General features: G+C 49.2%; 18 protein-coding genes across 18 annotated transcripts; 8 read left to right on the top strand and 10 right to left on the bottom strand.

Moving 5' to 3' along the window:
• Window positions 1-4: 4 nt before the first annotated feature.
• On the bottom strand, window positions 5-1,741 carry HPODL_03461 (Phosphoinositide 3-phosphatase; the record flags this gene model as incomplete). Its single annotated transcript, XM_014079774.1, has 1 exon — window positions 5-1,741. The coding sequence occupies one exon, from the start codon at window positions 1,739-1,741 to the stop codon at window positions 5-7; it is 1,737 nt and encodes a 578-aa protein (XP_013935249.1).
• Window positions 1,742-1,791: 50 nt separating this feature from the next.
• On the bottom strand, window positions 1,792-3,582 carry HPODL_03460 (ATPase; the record flags this gene model as incomplete). The annotated part of the gene is made up of 1 exon (XM_014079773.1): window positions 1,792-3,582. The coding sequence occupies one exon, from the start codon at window positions 3,580-3,582 to the stop codon at window positions 1,792-1,794; it is 1,791 nt and encodes a 596-aa protein (XP_013935248.1).
• Window positions 3,583-3,724: 142 nt separating this feature from the next.
• On the bottom strand, window positions 3,725-4,052 carry HPODL_05198 (putative membrane protein; the record flags this gene model as incomplete). Its single annotated transcript, XM_014079772.1, has 3 exons — window positions 3,725-3,830; window positions 3,869-3,999; window positions 4,035-4,052. The coding sequence occupies 3 exons, from the start codon at window positions 4,050-4,052 to the stop codon at window positions 3,725-3,727; spliced, it is 255 nt and encodes an 84-aa protein (XP_013935247.1).
• A 99-nt stretch (window positions 4,053-4,151) lies between these two features.
• HPODL_03459 (Transcription factor zip1) lies at window positions 4,152-5,144 on the bottom strand (the record flags this gene model as incomplete). The annotated part of the gene is made up of 1 exon (XM_014079771.1): window positions 4,152-5,144. One exon carries the CDS (start codon window positions 5,142-5,144, stop codon window positions 4,152-4,154), a length of 993 nt encoding a protein of 330 aa, XP_013935246.1.
• A 226-nt stretch (window positions 5,145-5,370) lies between these two features.
• Window positions 5,371-6,000, bottom strand: HPODL_03458 (uncharacterized protein; the record flags this gene model as incomplete). The annotated part of the gene is made up of 1 exon (XM_014079770.1): window positions 5,371-6,000. One exon carries the CDS (start codon window positions 5,998-6,000, stop codon window positions 5,371-5,373), a length of 630 nt encoding a protein of 209 aa, XP_013935245.1.
• Window positions 6,001-7,031: 1,031 nt separating this feature from the next.
• On the bottom strand, window positions 7,032-8,435 carry HPODL_03457 (Steryl ester hydrolase; the record flags this gene model as incomplete). Its single annotated transcript, XM_014079769.1, has 1 exon — window positions 7,032-8,435. One exon carries the CDS (start codon window positions 8,433-8,435, stop codon window positions 7,032-7,034), a length of 1,404 nt encoding a protein of 467 aa, XP_013935244.1.
• Window positions 8,436-8,559: 124 nt separating this feature from the next.
• HPODL_03456 (putative secreted protein) lies at window positions 8,560-10,405 on the top strand (the record flags this gene model as incomplete). The annotated part of the gene is made up of 2 exons (XM_014079768.1): window positions 8,560-8,601; window positions 8,636-10,405. The coding sequence occupies 2 exons, from the start codon at window positions 8,560-8,562 to the stop codon at window positions 10,403-10,405; spliced, it is 1,812 nt and encodes a 603-aa protein (XP_013935243.1).
• A 120-nt stretch (window positions 10,406-10,525) lies between these two features.
• Window positions 10,526-12,109, top strand: HPODL_03455 (WD40 repeat-containing protein; the record flags this gene model as incomplete). Its single annotated transcript, XM_014079767.1, has 1 exon — window positions 10,526-12,109. The coding sequence occupies one exon, from the start codon at window positions 10,526-10,528 to the stop codon at window positions 12,107-12,109; it is 1,584 nt and encodes a 527-aa protein (XP_013935242.1).
• Window positions 12,110-12,223: 114 nt separating this feature from the next.
• HPODL_05197 (putative membrane protein) lies at window positions 12,224-12,583 on the top strand (the record flags this gene model as incomplete). Its single annotated transcript, XM_014079766.1, has 1 exon — window positions 12,224-12,583. One exon carries the CDS (start codon window positions 12,224-12,226, stop codon window positions 12,581-12,583), a length of 360 nt encoding a protein of 119 aa, XP_013935241.1.
• A 3-nt stretch (window positions 12,584-12,586) lies between these two features.
• On the bottom strand, window positions 12,587-13,075 carry HPODL_03454 (Transcriptional regulatory protein SAP30; the record flags this gene model as incomplete). Its single annotated transcript, XM_014079765.1, has 1 exon — window positions 12,587-13,075. The coding sequence occupies one exon, from the start codon at window positions 13,073-13,075 to the stop codon at window positions 12,587-12,589; it is 489 nt and encodes a 162-aa protein (XP_013935240.1).
• Window positions 13,076-13,122: 47 nt separating this feature from the next.
• Window positions 13,123-14,103, top strand: HPODL_03453 (2-dehydropantoate 2-reductase; the record flags this gene model as incomplete). The annotated part of the gene is made up of 1 exon (XM_014079764.1): window positions 13,123-14,103. The coding sequence occupies one exon, from the start codon at window positions 13,123-13,125 to the stop codon at window positions 14,101-14,103; it is 981 nt and encodes a 326-aa protein (XP_013935239.1).
• Window positions 14,104-14,116: 13 nt separating this feature from the next.
• HPODL_03452 (putative polyamine transporter) lies at window positions 14,117-15,811 on the bottom strand (the record flags this gene model as incomplete). Its single annotated transcript, XM_014079763.1, has 1 exon — window positions 14,117-15,811. The coding sequence occupies one exon, from the start codon at window positions 15,809-15,811 to the stop codon at window positions 14,117-14,119; it is 1,695 nt and encodes a 564-aa protein (XP_013935238.1).
• Window positions 15,812-16,389: 578 nt separating this feature from the next.
• On the top strand, window positions 16,390-16,753 carry HPODL_03451 (uncharacterized protein; the record flags this gene model as incomplete). The annotated part of the gene is made up of 2 exons (XM_014079762.1): window positions 16,390-16,497; window positions 16,532-16,753. The coding sequence occupies 2 exons, from the start codon at window positions 16,390-16,392 to the stop codon at window positions 16,751-16,753; spliced, it is 330 nt and encodes a 109-aa protein (XP_013935237.1).
• A 136-nt stretch (window positions 16,754-16,889) lies between these two features.
• On the top strand, window positions 16,890-18,716 carry HPODL_03450 (ABC transporter ATP-binding protein ARB1; the record flags this gene model as incomplete). The annotated part of the gene is made up of 1 exon (XM_014079761.1): window positions 16,890-18,716. The coding sequence occupies one exon, from the start codon at window positions 16,890-16,892 to the stop codon at window positions 18,714-18,716; it is 1,827 nt and encodes a 608-aa protein (XP_013935236.1).
• Window positions 18,717-18,739: 23 nt separating this feature from the next.
• Window positions 18,740-19,692, bottom strand: HPODL_03449 (N-glycosylase/DNA lyase; the record flags this gene model as incomplete). Its single annotated transcript, XM_014079760.1, has 2 exons — window positions 18,740-19,612; window positions 19,648-19,692. 2 exons carry the CDS (start codon window positions 19,690-19,692, stop codon window positions 18,740-18,742), a joined length of 918 nt encoding a protein of 305 aa, XP_013935235.1.
• A 49-nt stretch (window positions 19,693-19,741) lies between these two features.
• On the top strand, window positions 19,742-20,503 carry HPODL_03448 (uncharacterized protein; the record flags this gene model as incomplete). The annotated part of the gene is made up of 1 exon (XM_014079759.1): window positions 19,742-20,503. The coding sequence occupies one exon, from the start codon at window positions 19,742-19,744 to the stop codon at window positions 20,501-20,503; it is 762 nt and encodes a 253-aa protein (XP_013935234.1).
• An 89-nt stretch (window positions 20,504-20,592) lies between these two features.
• Window positions 20,593-21,771, top strand: HPODL_03447 (uncharacterized protein; the record flags this gene model as incomplete). Its single annotated transcript, XM_014079758.1, has 1 exon — window positions 20,593-21,771. One exon carries the CDS (start codon window positions 20,593-20,595, stop codon window positions 21,769-21,771), a length of 1,179 nt encoding a protein of 392 aa, XP_013935233.1.
• Window positions 21,772-21,812: 41 nt separating this feature from the next.
• HPODL_03446 (Mitochondrial amino acid transporter) lies at window positions 21,813-23,915 on the bottom strand (the record flags this gene model as incomplete). Its single annotated transcript, XM_014079757.1, has 1 exon — window positions 21,813-23,915. The coding sequence occupies one exon, from the start codon at window positions 23,913-23,915 to the stop codon at window positions 21,813-21,815; it is 2,103 nt and encodes a 700-aa protein (XP_013935232.1).
• Between the last annotated feature and the right edge of the window lie 521 nt (window positions 23,916-24,436).

The raw sequence follows: 24,436 nt of genomic DNA, 5'->3' as shown, positions 1-24,436 counted from the left end.
TCGGCTACGATTCGCCAACTTCCATCTTTTCCAGACCTTCAGCTTGCTGAGCAGTCGGAACCTCTTTTTCCTTCGGGGGCCTCCCTACATTCAGAAACCCATTCATCTCCTCGTCGCTCTTGCCAAACAGCTGGTGCCAGAACCGCACGTTGTTATAGTTCGGATACATTATTTCCTGCTCCTCATGGTAGCCAGGATTACTGAATTCTCGCTTTCTGCTCTTGAAATAGTTCCACACCGACTGTGTCCTGCTTTCAAGCTGTAGCTCCTTTTTCTCACGCTCGCAGTCGTACAGGAACGTTCCGTACTGACAGGAGTACAGATGGTACACGAGACGGCGCAGAAAGCGCTCATTGAACTCGAACTTCTCTGGATGCTGGCGTAGTAGCTGGTACACACAGTCGAGGAACTGCTGGAACACGGGGCTTTCCAGCTTTGTATTCTGATGATGCTTGAAATGCTGGTTGAGCTGCTTGATTTTTTGGAAATTTGTGTTCTGCGCATAGTTGTAGAATTTAGTTTCTCGTTGCAGATGGCCGCACCGCTCGTTAAAACGATGGCCAAAAGAACACCAGTCTTTTTCTACCAGAACCACAAATCCGTCCATAGTGCGGAAATACGGGTCAAGACAGAGCTGTACCAGCGACGCTACCTGCGACGTTCTGTCCCAGCCGTCAGAACAGTGTAGCATAAGATGCATTCCGTTGAGGTGGATCGATTTAACGAGCAAGTCTGTAGCCTTGAGCAAATTTGAAATGTGATCGAGCCACCCCGATTTGATCAACAGCTCAGGACTGTACAGCTGTGTGGACACATCGCTGTTTTTCAGTACCTCCTTTATTTTATTTAGGCTTTCTCTCATGACGTGAATATTTTCGATGTTGAGAAACACTTTTTTGCAATTGGGATAATTTTCCATCACCTCTGTGCCGGCGCCCAGAGCGGCCTGGGCCATTGCATTAGTCATTGGCCGTGCGTCGACAATCAGATTTGTCGTTGTTTGGTGCCCGTTTGTCGCAAAGATCTCTGTCAACAGCTTTTCGTCCTGCAACGACCGATTCTGCTTGATTCCGGTCAATGGTTGCGCACTGCGCACAATGCACGCTCCGTTCTTTCTGTAGTAGTATGTCAATGCTGGAAATCTATTCTTGGACCGGAAACTCACGGAATGCGCGAGAATGGTGTCGCTGATGCTTCGCGGGACCACCGTGTGCGACGGGTAGCTTCGACAAAGCCGATAGTCGCTATTGAGCGACGACAGTCGCCACGGCCCCGCCACCATGTCCAGGCCCTGTCTCTGGAACTCACTGCGCACTTGGTAGTCATTCCAGCCGTCAAACGCAACTTCGATCTTGATGGGCGTGTAGATAAATGCGTAAACTTTGTCTATGTCGTCGATACACGTCAACTTCATGATGCTTTCAAAAACGTCCTGACACTGGGACAGATCGGCAAAATCGAACGCCAAATACGTAAAGTCGCGACATCGCACCCTCAACGATGCGCCTCTGCACAGAGACGGATGTGTTTCCGCGTCCAATAGGTATAATTGAGACGACCCTCTGTTGAGCTCGACCTTCTCGATCATTGGATAACAGCACCACAGCTCTCTCATGCCGGACGCAGACGGCGGAAGGGTAAAGATCAAGTGGTGTGTAGTCAGATGCAGCGTGCCTTTATGCGAGACTCCACGTCGGAACAGCAGAACATCGTCCACCTTTGTGATTTTGATGTATTCCATAAAAAGATAAGATTTAATAGAGCCAAAAAATAATTATTATTTCTATTATATCACTCCTTCCATTCCGCCATCCACCGTCTTGCCAATTCGTCCTTGATCCACCTGCTCTTGTTTTTCCAGCTGCCCATCGACCAGAAATGGTGCTGATTGAACACGGGAGCCTGTTTAGGTGGCTCCGGCTCTGTCTTTTTTGTGCTCTCAGCAGCATCTTCCGACTTTGTTCTCTCCCACGGCCGAACCATCTGCGGTCCAAGCCACTGTCCCGTGCGCCAGTGGCGACCGTATGTCATCTCATAGATCCGGCTCACTGCACGCTTGTATGCAAACATCTCGTCCTCACCGGTAAATTTGCCAATATCCTTGAAATTGGTCTCCACTTGGCTCTGTGTGAACTCGTTCTTACCCTCCTCGTAGCTCTGCACGTTCGGCCGGTACGGGTTCTCCAAATACAGCTGTGTCCGCGCAAACATCTCTTCCTCGAGGATCTGCTGGTTGTTGGACCGCCCGTCGTCTGTTTGACGCATATCCGGGAAGAACAGACGAGACGGCTCAACGTCCATGCGGAACACCACGTTGCAGCGTGCTTCGTACAGCGAGTCGAGCAGCGTGATGAACCGTCTGGCTTCGCTCCTTTTTTTCGTCGTCAAAACGGGTATTTGGTCGACCACCAGTGTGTGGAACCTTGAAGCCAAAGAAATGTATTCGCTAGGGCCGTAGTACGAGTCGCCGCACAGCTCGTCGAACTTGAACACAGCAACGCCGTCTGTCTGCGCAGGAACACGGATGTAGCGGCCGTAGCTGAGGAAATGCGTTTCTGTAGGTTTCTCGGTCACCACCGAGTCCACCAGTTCTTGCCATTTTTTTTCGTGCTCCGGGTGCTCCTTCACCACAAGATGCGGCCGAGAACCGCGGTCAATCAGCTGCATCCGGTAGTCGCAGTCGCTGTTCATGTCAAATACCTGGCAGCGCATCTTAAGAACGCGCTCGAAACTCTGGAACTGCGTCTTGTTGAAGTCTGTCGAGTACAACTCCTCGGGCAGTCTGTTGGAGGTTGCTACCAAAACTCCACCAAGCTTGAAAAAATACGTGAACAGAATCTTGACGATTTTGGCCGACGCCAGGTCCGGCAGCATGAACTCGTCCAGCATCAACACATAGTGGTTGCGGATCATTTTCGAGGCCACCTCGAGCAGAATGAACTCGTTTTCCAGCCACAGAAAACTGTGTTTGCTATGACTCTCTCGTTTGCGGCGCTCATAGATCGAATGGATCTCTGCGTACACCCACAAAATGAAGTTATTGTAGTGGATGCGCAGCTTTCGCTCAACAGGCAGCGAGTCGGCAAAAATATTGAGCAGCATCGACTTGCCGCACCCAACCTCTCCATTCACCAAAAGTCCCTGCGGAGCCGGAATGTTGTACAGCTCTTCCTCATCGCTCAGCACGCGCACAAGCTCTTTGCGCTCCTTCTCGGCCTTGCGATCGCCCCAGACTTGTCTGTAGCCGATAGTGCGGTATAGCAGCCCCGCGTGCTGCTGGTCGTACCGCATCTCCAGCTGTCTCACGAGATTGTTCATCTGTAGCTCCTTATCGTCAGGAACGTAGTCCTTGAGCCGGAAGTAGAGCTTCTGGAACTCCAAGGCAGCACGGTGTTGGTGCACGTCTGGCTGCAAAAGGTCTGAGGCAAGATAGGCTCTATAGATCTGGTACGGGTCGGTCAAAACGAGGTCTGAAGGGCCTGGAGGCTCTGCCGCTCGGCGAAATGGAAGCGTGTCGACATGGAGTCGGCGCAGGAAAGCTTGCCGCGTCGACGGGATAGCCGTTCTCAAAATATTAAACATGATTTCGCACTTTGCGGACAAGACAAGATAAATTCAGGCACTGATTTATATAATAATAATTCGTATGGACAGAAGTAAGAATCTTTTAGTCACAGATCTCGTATATATCGCCAGACTGTTTGCTTTGCTAATCGGCATGGCTTCATAGCTGTATGCTTTGCTGTCTTTTCATCACCCAGAGCTGGCATCCGCAAAAGAGGAAGAACAGGACGTATAGACCGACTGCTCCAAACACCGTCTTGGCCACACTGCTGTTAGTAAAGCACGGTTGCAGAAAAATACTCACGCCTTGCCGTCTTCTGGATCGTTGATCGAGCCCATCATGGTCTCATGGTTGTTGTAGAATAACGCTCCGATAATAGACAATATCACTATCCCAAAAGCGGAGATCAGTGTGCAAGCCCACGCGCTTCCAGACTGCCTGTTAGCAAGACGTAATCTGGAGTACTTACCGACACAACCGGTTTCATTCTGCTGTCTATCTATAGTTTAATTTTATTTCATTAATGATTCCGGGTAACATTAGCTTTTATTTTCCTGAAATACATATCGTCGCTTTTCCGTATGGTCTAGTTTGGCTTCGGGAAACCTTCCTGATCTACGCTGATCCGCGCCTTCTTGCGCAATCGCTCCAGTTCCTCGCTGTCTCTTTGACTACCTTTTTCCACCACCAGATTTCGGAGCAGTCGGTTTTCCATTTCAAGCTGCTGTATTTTCAGTTCGAGGTTTCTCGATAGGTCCGTAAGTTCTTTGAGTTTTCTCTCCATCTCCTGCTCCTTCAGCTTCTTCTTGATCCTGAAACGCGCAGACGCCGCCGTATTGCGTCTTCTTTTGTCTGTTTCCACGTACTCCTTAGGCTCAGACGAATACACGTCCGGCGAGACGGTCGACGACATGGGCACGATGTGCGAGCTGGAACTGGCCTCCAGAGGTTCGAACGACGACACCTGGGCGCCAGACTCCGAGCCGTTGCGAGATCCTGAGCTCGACTCTGAAGATGAGTTCTCACGTTGGATGATGTCGGGTTTGTGGTAGGCTATGAGTGTCGCAAGCGCCTCGATCTGTGTTTGGGAGAGGCCAGCAGCGGACAGAGTATTTTGCGCACCGCGGGGCACCGTCACTTTGGGGAGACTGGACTCAGAACTCAGTTCTGGTTTCTGCGCGGAGGGGGCGGACACATGGCCGTTTTGAAGCTGCGAGTAGGGCCTTTGCAATAACTCGGATATGGTGGAAGGGATGGAACCCTGGGCGCGGTCAGAGGACTCGAAATGGTCGAACTGGTCGTTATTGTTGCTGTTGGAATACTCCATCTTCAACTTTGGTTTTTCCTCGTCGGGGAAAATGAACGAGTCATCGGCAAACGCAGCGAGCTCGACGCTGAGCTGGTCGTCGAAATTAGGCTCGGCCGAGAGGTCATTCTGGTCAGCGTTGTTCATGAAGTTGTCTACATAGACAAGTTGCTCTAATAGAGCCATCGGGGTATCGTCGGGCATATTCGTATTTGACGAGGAAGCGCCCTGTTGTATGTTGCTGAAGTCTTGGGGGTTCACGAAACCAGACATGGTTATATATCACAACCACGTGAAAAAGGGCAACGGATAATGATGCTTAATTGAATGATTAATGAAAATTTGTAGCCACAATCTTCGGCCGGGTAAGACAAACGCCACGAGCCATACTGAGCCACACATGGGAAATAACCGTCTAACAGATATTAGTAGTACACAGTCTATGCAATCGTAAATCGTAAGTCTGAACCAACGTTCAGTGATGGAGGAGCTCTCCCAGTCAATCGGAGACAGAAGAGCTTCTACGCCAGCGTAATTTCTTGCCCCACTTTGCCCAGGACGACCCTGAGCCGCTCTTAGCGGAGGAGATAGAGGAGAAGCTTTGGTTTCTCTGTGTTTTGCCGGGCGCGTGCTCGTTAGTCTCGTCCCGCTCCAACGTATCGTCTTCTTCCGACGAGGATTCTACCGTAACAAACATTTTTTCTATCACCTGTCTGGTGAATTCCTGGTAGGAGTCGTGTAGATAATGTTTCGTTATGGAGAGAAATCTCTGCAAAAGACTGATGTCGGGTATCGTAGACCCCGAAAGCCCAGCTTTCAAGTCTCCAGGGAGATTGATCTCGCTTGAGGCGTTGTTCTCGAAGTACTCCTCGTAGAGTATCTTCCACACGTTGCTATCAGTATTATGGTTTTCGATAAATAGCTGAAGCGACTGGTAGAACTCAAGGTTCTCTAGACAGTGTTTGTTGAGCAAAAACTTGGAAAAAGCTGACTTGGAAAAAAGCGAGTCCGAAGGCACCTTGTTGGCCAAAACCGAGTCCAGTTTCGGCACCATGGGTTCTACCGACGAGGAGACGTTGGTGCTTTTCGGAGCAAGAAACGTAACCTTTGACTCCGTTAGTGACAGCATGAATAAAGGTGGATGAGAATTTTTGCGGAAAACCTTTATATATATTAACAGGTTTACTTCAGGGGGAAGGAAGACACTATCGTGATAATAGAGTTTGATATTATCTCACCCAATCCGATGAAAAAGAAATTTGTTTTCTATTGTCAGATTCCTACCTGGTAACGGTTTTTCTTAAAACCTTTATTAACCACTATTGTTTGACAGTTGTACCGCCTTCCTGTTCCGGCAATTCGCTCATGTTCTCCATGCCTGTCAGCACAATTTATGTGTCATGTATGGCGTTTTCGCTCACCTGCCTAAACCGAGTATCCGATTACGTGCCCCGGCATGCTTGCTATTCCTTGGCTAGCCGCCGCGGTCGCACTCGAAATCATGCATCTGTTCAAACTAGGGAAACCCTTGCTTGCGCCGGTCTCCACATATCGGACTAAAAACGGACACCTCGTATCTTGAAGCATAACGAGCTTCTCTGTCAATACTATGCGCGTGCCTACAAGGTTTCATCTCACACAATGCAAATTAATATCTGATGGATCGTACTGCTCATCCTGAGCCTTCGCGGCTGCTCCGCTCGCAGGATCCTTCGTCGCTGCCCGACTATCTCCGCGAGCTCAAGAACTCAAAGCTCGTCACGCTTTCGTACATCCCAGCTAGCAAAAAAAAGGCCAGAAAGCATATCGAGTCTGGGGTCCCTCATGACATCCCCATCAGCATACTGTCTAAGTCCCCGTCGCTTCTTATTCCAATCAGCACAAAACGTCGTACGCGTGCTCACAAACCAGAAAAAGCCGCCGTGCGACCGCGAAGACCTTCCAGTGCGTCCTTTACAAATTTGACACAAAAACTGGATTTTAGCAGCCTTTTCCCAGATCTCGTCCCTGAACTAACAAGCATTGCACAAATCGGCCCGGACTGGGCGTTCCACTCCACCAGGATCGCCGTGGTGCTCCAGAATTACGCTTTTTTCTACAACTACCTCCGCCAAAAAAGGAAAGAATTGAGAAATATGCACAGAAATACAGATTGAAGCTTTAGTCGCTCAAAAACTCCAACACGTTGTTGATCACATAATACTCGATGTTCTGGCCCCACACAAGGTCCAGATGCTCGTAGTTTTCCACGCCCACGATCTGCAACTTCTCTCCATCGCTGCTGTTCATCGTATCGTCCACCTTTTGGTTGTCTACCACCTCCACGAGCTCAGGCTTCATTTCCTGATTGTTCAGAACAGATATGTTGTACTCCTCAAACTCAGGAAGCTGCTCGGTCATCTGCTGAATGTCCACCAGCGAGTCGGACATGCCGTAGATAAGCAGAATCTTCGACAGCTTGATGTTTGTGTGTATTGGATACTCAAACGCAGGAAATAGTTCAGATTCCTGGTACATCTGAAACCGCTTGGATTTGATGATCTGGAACCAATGGACCACACTCTTCACCGACGTTGTCGAGTACAGGTGAAAGTAGCAGATAAACTTCTGGACTGGGTCGATGTTGAGAGACTTCCAGTCAAACAGAATCTCGTTCGACAAGTCGATCAGTTTAGAGAAGAACGGTGGGTACGTGATATCCTTCCAGAAGAAAACCGACTTCAGAAGGATTTTGCGGCCGAAAAGCAGGTATATCAGCGCTGGCTGGAAATTCACAATCGAATTGATGAGCCAATTGGACAGTTTCTTCGGTGTCGTGGCGGGAGAAATCAGCACAAGCTTGCTAATTTTCATATTTAGAGGATGGTTGACAGATATAGAGGCAAGAATTTGTGAGCATCCCTGACTGAACCCAATGTAGATCAATTGCGAAGCACCATTTATCTCCAGAATATGGTCTATCGTAGCTGGAATGTCAAATAGGGCAAACTGGTCGATTGAAAAATCCCAGAACGCGGCATCGTTCACTGAAAGCGAAACGTGGCGCGCAGAGTACTTATTCCCTCTGTTATTGCCGAGATAAACATCATAGCCCAGTTCACAGAGCCGGAACGGCAGGTTCTGCCGAGTATCGGCCATGAGCACCCAGATTTCGCTGTTCATCAACAGGCCGTGTTGGAAGTAAACGATTTTACCGTTTGGACGGTACCCGTTCTCATGAGGGTCAAGCCGGTGCACAGTCAGCAGGTAGCCGTCTTTAGTTTGGACGAGGTGGCTCTGAGCCTTGAATCCATGGATGTCACACAGTTCTTCAAAGTATTGCGCTTCACGCAGCCTCTCTATTTTGCCGAGTAGCTTGTCCGTCTCTAAATTGCGGCCCTTGAGATAACGATTGTACAGTGGGTTGCTCGAGGCGTGGAGACGGAAGATGAACTTCACCATTGAGGTGAAAATACTGATCAGACTTTCAGGAAGGAACCATGTGATGCATGAAACAAGCTGCTCAAGTATAATGACCCCGACAGAGGTCAAATCCTCCAATTTTGGCTTCACTTGTTCAAACATGCTTAGCAGCTAATGTATTGTACTTTTGTAATTTATTTTATTTTATTTTTGCACAGCCCGCAGGTTCTCGAATTTCATCTCTGGTACACAAAACAATACTTTCTACTTCTTGTTTTTTTTTATTATGGTTCTTGACCGTTTGCTCTCCAGAAGGCCCTCCAGAAGGGTAAGTGTTTCTAATCCTGCTTGCTAACCGTCAGTCGAGAGACTCAGGGGTGTACTACTACTCCAGCCCTCCCAGCCAAAGTCAGAGCCAGCCATCTGCTGCATATATGGCAGCTAATTTTGCTACCGGGAATGTCTCCCGGAGCAATTCAATGAACAATCTGTCTAACGCAGCGGCATCTGCGGCTCTGCGCAAGCACTCTTCTACGTCCAGTCTGGTAGACCATAGGATCGCTGGCCAACGTACAATGTCGCTAAGCTCCCGCACCTTTCGGGCTCCTGATTCATATGTTAGAAGGTCTAATTCTCTACAATCCGGCTCCTATAATCCAAATGTCTACCGTTCCAACAGTATTACGTCCAGCAGTTTCAAGCTGGGCAACTCCCGCACTAATTCCTTGACATCCAATTCCTCTAGATACACCACTGGCTTCACCACCACTACGACCACCACGACGAAAAAATTGCCTTCGAACCGTCACAGCACGCCGACCACGATTGTAAAGACCACCAAGGAGCAGGACGCAGATGGCAGAACTCGATCCATCACGAAAACCACCATTGAGCAGAAGGACGGTTTTGAAATTGTCAAAACAACAGTCGTGAAACCTAGTATTGTGGAGAACTACAACGATCTTGGAAGCATTGCAGAAGGATTTGATGAGGAATTCTATCACGAAGAGGAGCCGCTGCCCAAGAACACCCAGGAGCTAGAAAACATTCAAGAGGAACCGACAGAGCCCGAGAAAATCGAGCTGATACAACACGGACAGTCTGAACCTGAAACGCACGAGTCTGCAGAATCCGCAAGGACCCATACATACCGCCAGCTCACCCAATCCAAGGTCAATCCACGTACCAGTCTTTCGCCTGCACGCAAAATCCTAAGGAACCCTACCCCTGACGACGACTCAGATGGACAATCCATCTACTCTGACGCCAACGAGGCCAATCCTAATACTGTGAAAAATAACGTTAGCGAGAAAGTCACAGAGGAGATTCGATCGTATGCGTCGAGCACAGCCGGTAACTCGCCTGTGATTCCTCAGAGGTCTGCCTTCAGGGCCCCTGCCGCATTTGCACCACGCGCCAACAGCATCACCTCAAATACCTCGTCTATGCGCAAGCAGGTGAAAATCCTGGGCCCTGATCCATCTGAGTCCCGCTACAGTTCTTCTCCTCCTGCTCCTGCCGCTCCTATCCACAGACCTACTCCAGAAGAGCTGTATCAGCAGGCTTACCAAGTTGCCATGCAGAAAGTGTACGGAGATCGTCCAAGCACGCTGCTTGACACGGAAAGTGTGACAGAGATGGATGCAGATACACTAAAGAACACACTGCTGAACTCGTCGTCGAGCCAAAACGGCCGCACGATGTCTCTGACTCAGAAACCGGTGAATCCAGTTCCGGAAACTCCAGCTTACCAGTCCAATGCTGCAGGAGTTGGATTTAGAACTCACACGTTACGTGGAGAGCTGGATACGAAGGAGGAAAAGAAATTGAAAGCAGCACAGCACAAAGAGGAGAAGAAAAAACTGAAAGAACTACGCAAGGAGCAGAAGGGTGAGCTCTCGGAGCTGAGCAAGCAACGCAAGTCGGCAAGAAAGAACGTTGATGAGCTGAGCGAGAAGAAACGGATTTTCAGCTTCAAGAAGAAGGTTCCCTCGAACACGGCCGAAAACGCTACGGACAATTCAATCACCGTGACGCTTCCCGTGGAGGAAGAGCACACGGACAATGCCAAGCCCCAAAAGAGCGAAAAAGCAGGCGTTGGGCGCAAGTTTAAGAAGTTCTTTAATTTGTAGTTTTAATATTCCGGTACAAAAGAATTAAGGAACTGACATACATTGTGGTAGAGAAAAATAGAGAATTAAATTAATTTTTAACTCGACACTCCAAAACAGAGGTTGGCTCCATAACTAATAATGTCCATTGAGGCCGCCATCCACACTCTTCATTGGCACGATAACAACCTCCCGATCTACTCACTGGATATCCAGCGAACGAGTAATCCCGTGACCGGTACCCGTAGCGCACGCGTGGCTACTGGGGGAGGAGACAACAACGTGCGAATCTGGCGTGTAAACTATACAGAGACCAAAGTAGAGTCTGTGGAATATCTGAGCTCGCTTACCAAGCACACCCAAGCAGTCAATTGTGTCAGATTCAATCCTTCTGGCGATATGCTAGCGAGTGCTTCGGATGACGGAACAATAATGATATGGTGCCTGTCGGATAAAATTATTAAGGAATTCGGCAATGAAGACGACGATGTGAAGGAGAGCTGGTATTTGGAAACATCGTGTAGATCCTCGACGCTTTCGGAAATCTACGACATCTCGTGGTCGCCGGATTCCAAATACATCTGTTGCGGATCAATGGATAATATCACGCGTATATTCAGCGTGGCCACGGGTGCTATGATCAAGCAGATTGCTGAACATAACCACTACGTGCAGGGTGTCACGTGGGATCCTCGGAACGAATACATTTGTTCTCAATCAGCAGACAGATCTGTCCATATCTACAAGATTGTGTCAGAAAAAGGAGCAGACTTGGTTCTCTCTCCTACCACCTTCTACAAAATCATTCGCGCAGAGCTGCCAAGCAAGAGTCTCACCACGGAAAACCTCAAAGAAAACACCGAAAGCTCCAACATGGACCCTCCTTTACAAACACCCCGCCACAAAAGGACGCATTCAAATTCGTCTACGTCTTCCTCGCATTCCATCGCGGTTTCGGCAACGCGCTCGTCGTCTCCGCTTCCAGCGGTAATGCCGGCTTCGCCCAATCCTGTCTACAAAAGCCTGCAACTCTACCACAACGAAACGCTCCAATCATTTTTCAGGCGACTCACTTTTTCTCCAGACGGCATGCTATTGTTCAGCTCTAGTGGAGTGTTCAAAACAGATGCGTCTGAGGAAAACATCAATACTGTTTATATACACACGCGATTTGGCCTCAACAAGCCTCCGGTTGCACATCTGCCTGGGTTTAAAAAGCCGGCCATAGCCATCAAATTTAGTCCGGTGCTATACAAGCTTCTGGAGAACGAAAAAAGTGTTTTCAAACTGGACTACCGCATGGTTTTTGCCGTGGCGACGCAGGACTCGGTCGTGATATACGACACGCAAAGACTCAAGGCGCTGGGCATAGTCACAAACATCCACTACTCAGTGATCACAGACCTCAGCTGGTCCTCGGACGGGCAGATCCTTATGGTTTCGAGCGCCGACGGATTTGTTTCAAGCGTCAACATAACACACTCGCTGGTCGGCGAGGTGGAAACGTACAGCGTGAGCGAATATCTGAGTAAGCACAAACTCACAAATGCTCCGGCGAACACCGGTCAACAAAGCTCCATTATAGACCTGCTGAGCACAGACGCGACGCCGGCACCGGAGTCGATCGGGAAACCGGGAGACTCAGTGCAGGTGATCGACATCACGACTCCGCAGCCGGAGCGCGATACAACGCCGGAACCCGCACCCAAGAGGCCCAAAATATAAGGTGCATCTAACTTATAGAGATAAAAATATCACGTGGTCCAGTCACGTGATACATTATACAGAGTCATTTTATGGAAGGTTTTCGGTGTAGTTATTTAATCTCCAGAATTTACTATGAACAGCACAATCACACTGGTGGTGACACTAGTCGTTGCGTTTGTGTTCATAGCGTACTTTCTGGGTGACGACGTAGGTGTGACGGACGAGATGGTGGCGCGTGTGGCCCAGATCGCTCCGAATCTTCCGCCGTCGGTGATCCGCCGTGATCTGGAACGCACCCGCAGTGTTCACGTCACGATCGATAATTACTTGAACGGACTACTCGCAGCACACGAAACAGGTGAATCGCAATATATCGGAAGCCAGCCTATAAAGAAGCAGGATTGCAAGCCAGCCCAGTTCGAGGGGCTGGACTTTGAGCAGAAAAAACGGGAAATGGTGCTCAGAGCTCGTCAGAGACTAAATCTCGACTAATGTTTAGTTTCGTCTGTCAAAATACATCTTAAACTTCTTGTCCTCATTCTTGACTCTGTAGATGAAACCCATTATCACGTCGCTCTCCTTCACGGTCAGTTGGTTGTTGAAATGGTCTTCGACAGCGTGTCTGAGATCGTCTCTGTTCCGGTATTCGTACATATTGGTGCCACTGCTGAGCTCGTTTTTTGCGTAGGACTCAGACGACTCTCCCAGCTCTGAGCCTTCCAGCATGTAGCCCTGGAGCGTTTTCACATCAGGGGTGATTATCTGCGAAGGGTTCAAATATAGCTCTCTGTATTTGCGTAGCTGTTCCTCTGTCCAGCTGGAGAAATCCAGGGGGTCCTTGACTGGAAAGTCCTGTGGCCCATTTGAGTGAATGTACTTGGCCAAAAACTCCTTTTGCTGTTGTGCGAGCACCTGGTTCCGGTGTTTTGTGGACGACCGCGACGACGAAACCTGTTCCGGCTCGGAGGTGTCTCTTCTAGCCATAATTAATTAAATTATTTTTTTTCACTCTCATGTCCAACGTATACATTTTGGGAGCAGGAGGAATTGGCACGTTGGTGGCCTCTGCGCTGACGAAACGGTATGCGGTGAATTTTCTGGTGAGGAGAAAAGAGAAGCTGGATTTGCTGAAGAAAACCAGCAACACGTTCACAATCACCCAGCTTTTCAACCAGGGCCGTCGGATAGACTGCAAGATTGCGCGAGCTTGTCAGGCTGACGACATTCCGGACCAGCACATTGACTTTCTGATTGTCAGTGTCAAGACTTTTGATACCGTGAAGTCACTGACGCCTTTGCTGCCAAAGATCTCGCCATCTACCAACATTATGCTTATTCAAAACGGTATGGGTGTTTTGGAGGAACTGTACGCCAGTTTGTGGCCCCAGGCATCCGAACGGCCCGTTATCTACCAAGGAGTGATTACGCATGGAGTTTTCCAAAACAGAGACCAAGAAGGCACGTTTAACTATAACCATGCCGGAAACGGAGATCTCAAGATCGCCAGGGTCGACGGCAAGGAGGCAGACCATCCGGTGGTGAAAACGCTAGTGGAGAGCGACCTGCGCACCACTTTATACTCATACGAGGATCTTCTTGTGCACCAGGTCGCGAAACTGATGGTTAACTGCTGTATGAACCCGACCACTGCTGTTCTGGACTGTGTGAACTACGAGATCGACGGAATTGAGTCGATTAAAGAGTTTTTTACCAGGCTGGTCCACGAGGCGATGGCAATTTTGCGTGTCCGGTATCCGTTTTTGGAAGGCCACGCGGAACTCGATGAGTCGCGGCTGGTGGAATTTATTCTTGAAAAAGGTTGCAAATTGAACGGAAAAAATAGCACGAGCATGAGACAGGATACTTTGTTTCTAAGAGACACGGAAATCGACTACATCAACGGATATATTGTGCGCCTGGCAGAACAGGCAGGGACAGACGCTCCATACAACAGGACGATCCAGCTACTGACAAAAAGCAGGCTAAGAATAAATCGATCTAGAGCATTATAGAGGAATAAATTAATCACGCTTTTTCTCCGTAGTATCTCACGTCCTGGCCCTTTGAGGTGACCGCCTCGATGACGTTGTCCTCATCGTCCGTGACCAGCTGGTCCTTGTCGAGGTTGCTCTTTGGCCCTTTGTAGACCTTGTGAGCGTACACGGCGTACCACACCATACACAGGAACATCGAGCCCCAGTACACCAGCACCGTCCAGTTCATCATATCTGGGGTGTTATCAGCTCCTTTGTACTGCGGGAAGTTCAGAATTGGGATCATGAGCGTCACAAAACACACGGCCACCACACCGGAAGGAATAGAAAATGCGCCCAGGTGCCACGGGCCCTTCTGGAACGTATTTCTGGCATAGGTGATCCGGAGCAGTGTTGGCACTGTAAAGGAGATAAATGAGCCAATTGCTCCGACGGAGAAAATGGCGTCGATCGGCGTTTCGCCGCCAAACATGAGTAGTAGCAGCAGCTCGCCCAGGAACCAGTTGGCCCACACAGCGTTGACAGGAGTCTTTGTGGTGGTGTTGACGTGCGACCAAACTCTAGACAGCGGGAAACACCCGTCTCTCGAGTACGAAAATAGCACTCTGGACGCGGCAATCATACAGGAAAAGGCCATGGTGAAAGAGAGAACAATGGCGAACGCGGTCAGCGTGATGACTCTTTCTTTGGTCATGATCTGCGCCAAAAACGAAACGTACGGCTGGCCCAATTCGTCGTTGACTGCATCATCAACGTCAACGATCGTGTACGCCATGGCAAGCTGGAAAACGAACCCGAGAATGCCTCCCACGGACGCAGTCAGCACGATGGCCCGCGGAGTGGCCAACTGGGCGTTGCTACACTCTTCAGCAAGGTGGAATGGCGAGTCGAAACCAGACATCGTCCAGATCACGGCCATAAAACTCATCAGAACACAGATCCCGTTCGGCCATTCAGTGAAGTTAGTGATTCCCCAGGCTGCGTCGTTGTTGTTGAACTTGGGAAGCCCCTGGTCGCTTCTGGTGTTGCCGCCAAGGATAATAACGAAAGAGATGAACAAAAAGAGCAGGTTGAGCGCGGTGGAGCCGGAATTGATCCAGGCAATCCATTTGGTAGGGAGCGAGGCGATGATGGAGCAGAAAAACGTCAGACACGAGGTTAGCAGATACGTTTGCCAATTGGTGGCAGAATAGTCTGGGTCATTGAGCGACTTGAGCGCTAGAATCATGCTGGCACAGCCGTATGCCACAGATGGAGCGCCCGTCACTTGCACAAAGTAATTGGACCAGCCGACAAACCAGGAGAGCACAGCTTTGTAGCCTGGCGGAGCAAGCATAGCTGTGGCATAGTAGAGTCCACCAGAAGTCGGGAATGCGCTTGAGATCTCGGCCATGGAGCACGCAACGGCCATGACTCCGATCATGCCCACCAGATACGCCCAGGTGAGGCCCGCGTTGCCGGAGTAGGCAAGCGAGTACCACAAGGTGGACGCGATCGAGGGAAGCAGACCGAGCACCGAAAACGAGACTCCGAACGTGGTGATAAGCGAAAACTCTCTTTTGAACTCCTGCTTGTAACCGAGGGCCAGAATGACCGCCTCGTCCTTGTCGACGGGGTGGTCCACGAGGATTTTCTGCGACCTGTTGGACAGAACAGAGGTGATGTGCATTTGGTCCACCGAGAGGATCGTGGCGGTGGATCGGACAGGGTCAACGTTCGGGGCCATGGTGCAAAATGCTCAATAAGACTGAATGGTGTCTATATATAAAGACCTTATCGAAGAAATTAAAAATGTGCATATCGTCAAAGGGCTGTGCTGAGACTTCTTATCGGTGGACATGCTTTGGCGGCAACGAAGCTGACGTTGCAGAAACGATATGTGGAGATTGAGCTGCAGTTGACGAACGAAGCCCGAAAACGCTTTTTATTGGCTCCATAGCCGCGGTCTGTTTGCAATAACCTTGTTCAGAGGATCTATGGTGGACCTTCCCTTTTTAGACCTGATAGCAAAAAACTTTGCATGTTATCAGAGTGGCATTTTATGCACCTGTGGCCGTCGATCGGCGGGTCGACTGTTTTTTGGCATCTTTGGAAAAACTTGATTTTAATAGGCTGATGAGAAACGCAAGAACACTACTCCGTTCCGGGAGATTTCTGACCAGGGCTGTTGTCTTGACAGCTCGGCCAACTGTACGCGGACGCATTGTGCAAATGGCGCCCCTAATATGCCAAAGTGCCCGCTACAACTCCATCTCGGCCAGGACCGATGGCGCAGAGATCCCGGAGAGCGTGCGGAGCCTCACAATGGAGCAGTACGACACAAGTGCAAGCGAGACGCTGGAATCCATCTACTGCGATCTGGACGGGTTCTTCGACGAGCACAACATCGCGGACGCCGACGTCGAGGAAAGTGTAAGTATAACTAGGCCCATATGACTAACTTTAGGCTGGCATATTGACCCTCAATACCCCCCAAGGCTCGTACGTGCTCAACAAGCAGCCTCCTAATAAACAATTATGGCTGAGCTCTCCGATCTCTGGCCCAAAGAGGTTCGACCTGTTGGACGGCGAGTGGATCAGTATTCGGGACGGCGTTAAACTCCGCGATATTCTGGAAGAGGAGATGACCCAGATTTTTGGCGAGTTCAGCTTCAGCGAGCAGTTCTAGCTGGCAAATAGAGCATCCGATTGTACATATCACATGGGTTGCCATCACGTGCATGGAACGAAATCGACTTTTTACGACTTTTTACAGACCTCCACGACCGTAAAATTTTTTAAAAAATAATTTGGTACCTTTGACCATGTCGACTGTTTCTGCTTCGAAAGCAAAGAGAGAGGCCAAGAAGGCTGCCAAGGCCGCCGAGGGAAAGCTCAAGACTAAGAAGCTGACCAAGAAGGAAAAGGAAAAGCTTGAGTCCGGCGGGGATGTGTCTTCAGCAGCAGATGAGATCGAAAAGCTCAAGTTGCAACAGGACAAGGATGGATTGAGTGACAGAGTTACCACCGGTGTTCTAGACTCTTTGGAGACCTCCAGAGATATCAAGATGTCGTCTGTGTCGCTTCTCTTCCACGGTAAAGTTCTTTTGCAAGACTCTTCTTTGGAATTGAACTATGGTAGACGTTACGGATTGCTTGGAGAGAACGGTTGCGGTAAGTCCACTTTCCTGAGAGCTCTGGCCGCCAGAGAGTACCCAATTCCAGAACACATCGATGTTTATTTATTGAACGAGCCAGCCAATGCTTCTGAATACTCTGCCCTGGACTGGGTTGTGAGAGAGGCCGAATCTGAGCTTGCTCGTTTGGAAAAAGAAGTTGAGGATATTATTGTCAACGACGGACCAGAATCACCATTGTTGGAGCCACTGTACGAAAAGATTGACGAGATGGACCCATCCACTTTCGAAGCCAGAGCAGCTGTCATCCTCACTGGTCTCGGCTTCAACGCTCAGACAATCAAGAAGAAGACCAAGGACATGTCTGGTGGATGGAGAATGAGAGTCGCTCTTGCCAAAGCCCTGTTCGTCAAGCCTACATTGTTGCTGCTGGACGACCCTACCGCTCACTTGGACTTGGAGGCCTGTGTGTGGTTGGAGGAGTACTTGAAGCTTTTCGACAAAACCTTGATTCTTGTTTCGCACTCTGAGGACTTTTTGAATGGAGTCTGCACCAACATGATTGACATGAGAATGAAGAAAATTACCCAGTACGGTGGTAACTACGACGCCTACGTTAAGACGAGAACCGAGTTGGAGACCAACCAAATGAAACAATACTACAAACAGCAAGAAGAAATCCAACACATCAAGAAATTCATTGCTTCTGCTGGTACCTATGCCAACCTGGTGAGACAGGCTAAGTCCAGACAGAAAATCCTTGATAAGATGGAAGCCGACGGTCTCATCCAGCCAGTGGTCCCAGACAAGGTTTTCACGTTCAAGTTCCCAGAGGTGGAAAGACTTCCTCCACCGGTGCTTTCGTTCGACGACATTTCATTCGCTTACGACGGAAATCCAGAACATTACCTGTACAAGGACCTTTCGTTTGGAGTCGACATGGACTCGAGAATCGCACTGGTTGGACCGAACGGTGTGGGTAAGTCCACGCTGTTGAAGCTTATGACGGGTGAGCTTCAGCCCCAAAAGGGAAGAGTGTCCAAGCACACCCACTTGAAGATCGGTGTGTATTCGCAGCACTCTGCTGACCAGCTCGACCTTACGAAAACGCCTTTGGAGTTCGTCAGGGACAAATTTTCGCACATTTCCCAGGACTTCCAGTACTGGAGAGGTCAACTGGGAAGATTTGGTCTGACTGGTGAAGGTCAAACCTCGCAGATGGCTACCTTGTCCGAGGGACAGAGATCCAGAGTGGTTTTTGCTCTGTTGGCCCTCGAACATCCTAATGTTTTGTTGCTGGACGAGCCTACCAACGGTCTGGACATCCCAACAATCGATTCTCTGGCCGAAGCCATCAACAGCTTCAACGGAGGTGTTTGTGTCGTGTCCCACGATTTCAGATTGCTGGACAAGATTGCAAAGGATATCTACGTTGTTGAAAACCAAACGGCAACCAGATGGGATGGTACTATCGGGCAATATAAGGCCAAACTGGCCAAGAATATTGTGCTGTAAGTATAAAATTAATAAATACCATTCTATTTTTCCGTTTTTATATTGATCCCGTTGTTCAGATCCCGCAGATCAGCAGCAAAAAGCACCGAGTGAGCCCAGCCAGCGTACTCACCCCATAGTTGCTTGAATTTGTCTTGGATTTGCGCGTAAAGCTCTTTATTTAGTAGTTTTCCTGGCATGCGGTACGTTTTGGTAGCAATCTTGAAAACATGAGTGTCGACAGGAACGACGTCGTGCTTATCCAACGACATCAAACACACACAGTCAGCAACTTTAGGGCCGACGCCCATGAACGTCTGGAGATAGTCGTGGCACGTTTTATGGGGTTCCGTTCTCATCGAGTACAGTTTCGCAAACTCGTCTTTCTCGGTAAGCATTTTGGCGGTTTGATGAATGAATTTTGCCCGATACCCAAATCCAAGCGCACGCAGTTCAGCCTCAACATTTGGCTGGGCCAAACGCTCCGGTTCAGGGAATTTGTAGTGTTTGATCCCCTGATACTCAACCAAAAACTCGCCATAGTGAATACACAAATTTTCGCACATTTTCGAGATCCGTTTCACGTTGTTATTGGTTGAGCAGATAAACGACACAAGATTCTCCCACGGATCTTGTCTGAGCATGCGTATTCCGGCAAAATTTGCAGAGTTTTTCGTAAAATGCTTATCTTTGGAAGCCCAGTCAAGGTACAGCTCTTCGAGCCTGATAGACAGGTTGAAGTAGTCCAAGACCACCTCCTCGGTGTCCTTCAAGTGCGGGATAGATGCGTAGTGGAGGAACGTGTCGTCCTGTTTCAGAAGCAGCACTCTGTTCTGGATCGTACAGGACCATATGTCGTCCACGTATTTCCAGCGGAACGCTTGTCCGCAGCGCAAAACTCTGGCAACCGAGAGTTCCTGGAGTTAGAGCATTTCCTGTGCCGTTTACATACCTTTGGAGAGAGGCGGATGGCTTTCCAGACGATGTCTTTGGTCATGATTTGAAGACGCGTCGGCTGAAAATTTTCGTCGCGTCGAGAAATAATTATGGTTTTGCACAACGATAAGTGGAAGTGGAAGAACAAACGCAAGCATTTGAAAAAGGTGGGAGAAGTGCAACAGAATGATAGCTTAAGTGAAGAGTCAAGCGCTGACGAGCTTATCACCAATGAATGGCGGTTCGAGGAGCTGAAGCCTATTCAGCATCCTAAAGATGAGGAACAGATTGCATTGGAGCGAGAGCAGAGACAGATCGAGTTGGAGCAGGACGAGGCCAACACACGACTGGTTTTGGAGAAACTGAAGCTATCGGCCCCTGAAATCAGCAAATCCAGCAAACACAAGGACCCTAAGAAGATGTCCAAGCAGGAGCTGCTAGATTGGAGTGTGGAGCAACAGGGCGAACCTGAACCTGATACAGCAGCTCGAGACAATCGCACACTGAGCGAGGACGAAAAAGCTCGCTTTTACGAGCTGCAGAAGCGCATCGAGCGGCAGAAAATGGTGACGTCCATGAAAAAGAAGTTTGCTACCACAGGAGGAAGAAAGGTGCTGGAGGTCACGAAAGTTAACGACGACAACTACAAGGCTGTGAATGCTCAGAGGCTCGAAGAGTCGGCGAAGAAGCCCAAGGAGGGCGAGTTCGAGGAGAGTTTAGCAGATCTGTTGGGTGATAAGACAATTTTGGCCCAAGAATCTGCTGCGAAGCCCGAGACCAGAGCACACAAGATCACGCCAAAACCAGCCCCGTCGTTGAAGCTCAACTCTTCACAAACCGAGGACGAGTTTTTGGATCATCTGCTTGGATGATATTCCATGACGATATTCCATGCGCCGATCGACCTGATCCGACGCGGACGCGAAAAATAAATACATTTTCACCCTACCGTGTCAAAGTCATGGACAAGGCAGTTGCCGATGAGCTGTTGCCCGACGACCAGGAGATGTTGGAAGCACTGAAAAGCTTTCTGGTCCGGAAAAATGCGCGAATACGACGACAGACAGGCGAGCCCCGCGGCGATCTGGTCGAGCAGGTGCGCCAGCAACGGCATGAGATCATCGAATTGCGCAACAAGTGTCGCATGCTGGAAGAGAAGCTCAGGATGTACGAGCAGAACACCCCGAAACACGCCATTCTTGTTTCTCCAAAGAAGATACAATTGTCACCACTAAAAGCACAGCAGCACTCGCCAACTTATTCTGCGCTTTCTGGTACAGAAACCGAGGACTCGGAGTTCAACACGCCACGAAAACTGCGATTAGTTGGCACGGCGGCTGTGGTGGCGGTGAGTCCCGCAAAAGATGACTCAATTCTTGACGACTGCGACGAAGAGTCACTAAAGGTGCTAAAACAGAGCAGCTCGCAGCAGCCGCGCGACAAAATCCGGGAAATGGCCGTGCTGGACCTGACACGCCATCCGGGCCGCAAAGGGAACTGGTGGCCGGAGGATTTTAAGCCGAACCCAGAAACCAACTTTGGACAGACAGAGGCGTTCAAATTGCGTCGAATTAATCCCAAGTACGCGCATCCAGCGTTGCAGACACAGTACAAATACCAACAGCAACATCTAAAACAGGAGGCCATGAAAGATTTTAATCGCCTGGCAGGACAGGTGGAGCCGGTGACGCCTGGAGTGAAGTTGGCGTGGAGCGCTGCCGACTCCGCGACGCTGCCGACGCCGCTAAAAACTCCCGACCAGGCCCTGAGCAACCCGAAAATCGACCCGGTGTTTAAATTCGAGATCAACAGGTCCAACTACAAAAACTTCGACCTCAACCTCAACAGTAACAAAATCAAGCTCTGGCTCGATCTGCAAGACTCGCCGCCGGGCCACGAGCGGTCAGAGTTCCCGACGCCGTCGCAATCGGAAGCAGACCGGCAGAAAAGCATCAAACGGGCGAAACTGGTGGCCCTGCAAAGACTGTTCCAGGCAGTTTTCATGGTGCAACCAACAGACAAATCGGGAACGTCGTACGAGCAGGTTGGCAAGTTTATCTTTCGCAACGACGAATGGAACCAGCTCGTGCGACGCAACGAGTTTCAGATCGACGAGTCCATATTCTACAACGCCGAATAGCTATAAGTTGTATACGAATTAAATACAGTATATTTCTCTATCTATTTCTTGTTGCCCCTGTAATCAAGGTAATTGTAGTAGTTGAAGCTGTTGAGAGCCGGGTTCAGCTCCAGCGACGTGCTCACAAACTGCTTCGCGCCCTCGGAAAGCTCGTGGTGCACGGTTTCTTGCGACGAGGTCGGTGTCAGAGATTTGAGAACGTTGCCGTGGCCGTCAGTCAGGGTTCTGGACGTCTGATCGGGGTAGAACCGTTTGAGAGGAATCCAGCTCTGGAACAGCTCGTATGATGCAAGCGTGAATCCGAATTGCGGCGATGACCGACAGATTCTGGCGATGCCGCCCTTGAACAGGGCAGAGAAACCTTCTTCTTTCAATATCCGGGAGAATGCGTCCGCAATGTTCTTGTACGCCTTCTCGCCAGGACGACTCTCCACCTGGAGTCTGGTCTTGATCACGTCGCACGGAGTCGTGAAGTATGCCGCTGGCATTCCGGCAAGCGCTCCACTAAGAAGCAGCTCCCATGACTCGAGCTTGCTCTTCTTGGCTGGGTTGTTTGGATCGAAGCCAAACACAAACTTCTTGATATTTGCATATGCTGGGAAGTAGATGGCACTGAAGGGAACGTCTCTGAGCAAACAGGCAGATGCTCCTTTATAAAGGCCCCGGAGCCCCAGCTCCCTCACAATATCGACGGCAGACTTCTCAACATACGGAAGGCCGTCTTTGGCCATTTGTCTCACAGTTTCTCCTTGCACTTGCAGTCTGATTTTGGTGATCTCAAGAGGATTGGTGAATATGACTTGGCAGGCACCAGCAGAAGATCCGGCCAGGATCTCCCAGCCCATAGTCAGCTCGCCATTCTTGCAGTAGCCCGCTCCAATTCCTCTCACTATGTCATTAACAGTGAGTTTGATGGCCTTTTCCGGAGCAACACCAACCAGCTGAGGAAGCAGACCAGAGTAAAGCCCAATGAAACCTTCGTGTTTGAACACTTTGCGGAAACAGTCACCGTATGACGAGTAGAGAGAGTTGCCCTTCTGATTTTGCATTCTGGTCTTCACCAAATCAATTGGGTAAACAACAGTAGCACCAATGGCACCAGCCACGGATCCAAGAAGGAAAGAGTAAGCCGAATTCAAAATCGGATAGAAACTGAACGGAACGATATCCGAAGACTCGCGGCTTTTGATCAAGTCGTCCGTGAGAATAGCCAACATGTCGCCAGATTTAATGGCAGAGGTGCGATCTTGCTGCTGGAGAAGCTGCAGGTTCCATTTGAAGAATAGCGACGCTTCCTCCTCAGTGAGGGAGCCAGCAACGCGAGATTTGGCAAACTTGTAGAACTCATCCTTGGAAATCAGTTTATTTGTGTTGTTGTACTGTCCAGTGGAGATCTGCTCATATATGGCGTAATTCAGCGAGGGAAGATCTTTAAGAAGCTTGATCACGGTTTCTGAGTCGCTCAGCGACAGGCTTGGGCCAAAATTGGCTTTTGAAAACGATTCAATCCGTGAAAGAATATTGTCTGGAAGTCTAGAGTGGAATATTTCGTTGACTATGTCTCTGAAGCTAGCGATGTCGATCTTGTCGTTCTGGGACAGCTGCTTGAACTTTTCGTCAAGCTTGATCAATGGCAACTTTTCGATAAGCGCGGAAAAGTCTGCCGGGGTCAATTTGTCGAGTTTATTCTCCTCAAGATATTTTTTCACAGGCTCGATGTCAGAACTTGTTTTTATTGTCTGGTTCAGGTTCGACAGAATATCCAAGAACCGGTCCGTCTTGATCTCCTGAGGAGTCTCGCGCTCATTGTAAAAATCTTTCTCGAACAGCTTGAACAGCTTGAAAAGTAACTTGGGGGACTCCTCAGTATTAGTCTGCACATTGAGGAGTTCCTTGGAAAACTTCTGAAAATCGCTCTCTGTCAAGTATCCTTTCTTCTCGTGGTCAGCAATTAGATAAAGTAACCCAAAGGAGTCGATTGGCAGGAACGAAGTCACTCTAGAGAGATTTGGCTTCTCCTGATTTCTGAGCACATTCACAAAATCCTCAAACTTCAACACTTTCTCCTGAGTGTCCAGATCTGAGTACTGTTTGGAAAACTGCTCGAAAATAGTAGACAGAGATGAATCTACGTTGGGTGACATGGTGGGGGAAACGGTTTTTTGGGTGGATGTTAAAGAAAGTAAGGGAGAGTCACTTTTATTTGTAGTGGTAATCATGACTCAGTTTGCAATTCCGTATTGTTCAAACTATTGTTAAAGCCGGAACCACCTATGGAGAAAAGGAATACAAAGCGAAAAAACTTTCTCTGATGATTCCAGGGAATATCGATATATATACAATTTGAGAGGTTTTTCCTTATCGCAGGAGCGGGGACGCCAGTTTTCGTCTGGTTGGCTGCTCTGGTAAAAATAGTCTATATTACCTTGACTGGGAGCGCGCGTTTTACGTGTACCCCAGGAGTTTGCCACATCGGTTATTTCCCGTAGTCCACTTCGCCGTTTGCACACGTAAAAAGCCGGTCCGAAAATTGATGCATAAACATGTGTTACCCGGCCTACTTGGAATCATCCCCACATTTAAGCAATGGTTCGTTGCAGTTATCAACAGTATGCTTTGAACAACCAAATCTCTTAATTTATTTAATAGCTATACAGAATTTTCC

This window comes from Ogataea parapolymorpha, chromosome IV (genome assembly GCF_000187245.1).
Source record: "Ogataea parapolymorpha DL-1 chromosome IV, whole genome shotgun sequence".
In the NCBI taxonomy this organism is placed as follows: Eukaryota; Fungi; Ascomycota; class Pichiomycetes; order Pichiales; family Pichiaceae; genus Ogataea; species Ogataea parapolymorpha.
Note: the sequence above shows the minus strand (reverse complement) of the source record. Positions and strands in the feature narration are given on the sequence as shown.